At 68.2% G+C, this 2,888-nt stretch overlaps 1 protein-coding gene across 2 annotated transcripts in view; it reads right to left on the bottom strand.

Annotated features, from left to right (window-relative positions):
* The window catches only part of SLC37A2 (solute carrier family 37 member 2), a gene marked incomplete at its 5' end in the record, with an annotated part of 16,809 nt that overhangs the window by 3,093 nt on the left and 10,828 nt on the right, over nucleotides 1–2,888 (bottom strand). Inside the window, 7 exon segments of one of the 2 annotated variants that reach the window (XM_014588734.1) lie at nucleotides 1,064–1,114; nucleotides 1,236–1,300; nucleotides 1,478–1,575; nucleotides 1,658–1,736; nucleotides 1,869–1,942; nucleotides 2,053–2,101; nucleotides 2,442–2,527. In XM_014588734.1, coding sequence (XP_014444220.1) covers nucleotides 1,084–1,114; nucleotides 1,236–1,300; nucleotides 1,478–1,575; nucleotides 1,658–1,736; nucleotides 1,869–1,942; nucleotides 2,053–2,101; nucleotides 2,442–2,527 — 482 coding nt within the window. 2 annotated transcript variants of the gene reach the window in all.

Raw genomic sequence — 2,888 nt, 5'->3', positions numbered from 1 at the left:
AGGGGGGCAGGCGGGGGAGAGCCAGCCGACTTAGCTGGCCCTGTCCAGGCCAGTGTGAGCACCAACCTCATGTCCCGCTGCAGCCTCGGGCATCCCCATGGGGCAGGGCCTCTGAGACGGCCCCACACCCAGCCACACCCAGCGCTGGGCTCCAGCCAGTCACTGCCCACCCACGGGCCTCCTGAAGGGAGGGGCCGGACCGGGCCACTTTACAGCTGGGCCCGGGGAGCCGGCCTGGCCCTCCACGGCCCTGGGTGAAGCCCCGTCCCTGGCCTCTTCTCACCTCTCGGGATGGCACACATGCAAATGCAGGGGACTTCAAAAGGGTTGTGGGGAAGGGGATTAACCTACAAGTATATTTTGGTGCAAAGCTGAAATTGGTGTACTGGGCTCTCAGAACACACGTTCTCCATAACCCCCTGAAGACCCCGTGTCTGTGGTGACTCCAGCTCCGAGCACACGCACACAACACGTCGGTTCCCGGGCCCCTCCCCGTCCTGTCCCAGGAGCCGGGCCGGAGCCTCTGAGGGGACCCTGCAGCCCCAGAACTGAGGCCCACCCAGCTCCCCTCAGGCGGCTCCCTCCCACGGCCGAAGCAGGGAGGTCCTGCTGGGAGAAGCAGGAGGGCCAGAGGGTGCCTGGCCACCGCCCCTGCGGGGCCACCATGCTGGTGATGCCACCTCACACCCACCACCAGGGACAGCACAGGGCACACCAGGCCAGCCACCGACACATGATCTGCATTGCAGGGTGGGAGTTGCTCTGACCCAGGCAGAGGGCCACACGGCCTTGGTTCCTAAAGGGCCAGGGGGGTGGTGTCCCCGTACCCCCTCTGCCTGGGAGAGCAAGCCCAAAGCCCAGGGCTCCAGGGAAGGTGCTGCTGCCTCCAGCACCCAGACCTGGAAAACACTTGCCAAGCACCATGCTCTGCTTGAGTTGGGGTCTTCAGAACCGGCCCCCAAGAAAAGAGGACAGAGAAAGTCGGGGAGTCCGCTGGGGGACAGAGGGTCCCGCAAAGCTCCTGTCCCAAGGGCATGCTCGGCACAGGCTGGGAGATACTCACAAAGTCACGGGTGGAGGGACCTATCGCGGGTGGGTTAGGGCCAGGCTAGAGCTAGGAGACACAGGATAGGTTAGGGCTGGGGTCGCAGCACGTCGGGGCCGGCTCAGGTCCCCAGGCGGGGACAGGACAGGCAGAGCCGCAGCCAGGCAGGGCCGGCCCTCGGAGAACTCACCCTCGGCTGCTGCTCAGCGAGGCCCTCCAGGCCAGGACCTCCTTGTACACCAAGCGGCAGAGAAGCTGTGGGGCGGCAGGGGCTCAGCCTTCTGTGTCAGGACACCAGGGCGTCGCGGGGCTCCCAGGGCCACCACAGGCAGTGCGAGGTTCTGGGCAACAGGGCAGCCGCCCCCTGTCCCAGAAGCCCCGTGCCCGGACCGCGGGTCCCAGCCAAACACCCAGAGGCACCCGAGCACACACCAGGCAGGCTAGCACGTCGGCAGACACGAGCATGTAGAAGACGTTGTTCCAGCCCGTGGGCGCGATGAGCCCGGCCAGCAGGGGCCCCAGAGCCGCACCTGCAGGGGCACGGCCTCGTGAGGAGCCCACTCCCGCCCGCAGCTGCACACCCAGGGCACCCCAGACAAGCCGGCCACAGACCTATGGAGCCCGTGCCGTCGATGATGGCTGTCACGGTGGACAGGGCCTTGGCGTTCCCCTTCAGGCTCTGGTGCGTGCCCTGGGGAGAGAGCGCGTGGGGCTGGCCGCGGGGCACACGGCAGGGAGGGCTCCGAGGGCCTGGCTGTGCAGGACAGGTAGGGTTGGGGCCGAGGGAAGGGGCCCGCACTGCACGGCAGCAAGCCCTGCTCACCAGGTCGGCGGAGACAGCGGTGGTGATGAGCGAGTACGGGCCGTTGACGAGGGCCCCGCAGGCGACCAGCATCACTGCCAGGCACAAGGCAGGCCCGTCAGAGGCGAGGCCACGCGGCCCCTAGCCCCCACGCGCTCGGCCCCTGAGCCCTCCCATGGCCCGGCAGCCCACAGCTGCTGCTCACCCACGGAGCTGGTCACCCCGCTCTGGCCGACACAGTTGTACAGGAACATCTGCGGGGCAGGGGCCGTGACTGCAGGCTCCCGGCTGGGCACACCCCAGAGCACCCCTGCCCTGGAGTCCCACAGGCGCCGGCCCCTTCCCTCCACGCTCCCCCTCCTGGACAGGAGCCTAGGATGCAGGGTGCCCCTGCCCCTGCTCCACCTGGCCACCCTGGCCCACCTCCCACCCACCTGCAATGGCCCTTTCCTGTGCTCTCAGTCCCGCCCTCCCCACGCCTGCTCCCCTGCCCTCCCGTGTGTACAGAGCGCACACGCGTGTGAGAGCGCAGATGTGCACACAGCCCGGAGGCACGCCCTGCTCTGGCTTGCGCTCTGTGCAGGCTGCACGCACCATGGGGGCGGCCAGGATCAGCATGATGCAGCAGGTGGTGGCCCTGCCGTTGATGTAGTCAGAGATGAGCCCCGCCGCGATGCCACCTGCAACACGCACCGTCTCGCACGTGCCCAGCGGGCCACGCCAGCTGCCTGGCACCCAGCCTTGCCCTCCCGCTGGCCCAGGCTCCGCCAGGACCCACAGCACCCCCTCTGTGGCCTCACTTGCGGCCACCCTCCCAGGTCCCCTGGCCTCACCTGCGGCCATGGCTACAGAGAGCACCACCCGGGGCCCCTCCCACGTCCTTCTCCGATGCCAGGCCCAGGTCATGGCTGCTGGGCCGATTCCTACTTCCTGCCCCTCAAGGCCGTGGGGCAGCTGTTGGTGAGGCACGTCGAAGAGCGTGGACAGGTCCCCCGCCTCCTTAGCACTGAAGTGAGCTGTGTGAGCACACACGTGGTCAGA

This window comes from Tupaia chinensis, unplaced genomic scaffold (assembly GCF_000334495.1).
Source record: "Tupaia chinensis unplaced genomic scaffold, TupChi_1.0 Scaffold000037_4, whole genome shotgun sequence".
In the NCBI taxonomy this organism is placed as follows: domain Eukaryota; kingdom Metazoa; phylum Chordata; class Mammalia; order Scandentia; family Tupaiidae; genus Tupaia; species Tupaia belangeri.
The sequence above is the reverse complement of the archived record's forward strand: the minus strand, read 5'-3'. Positions and strand labels throughout refer to the sequence as shown.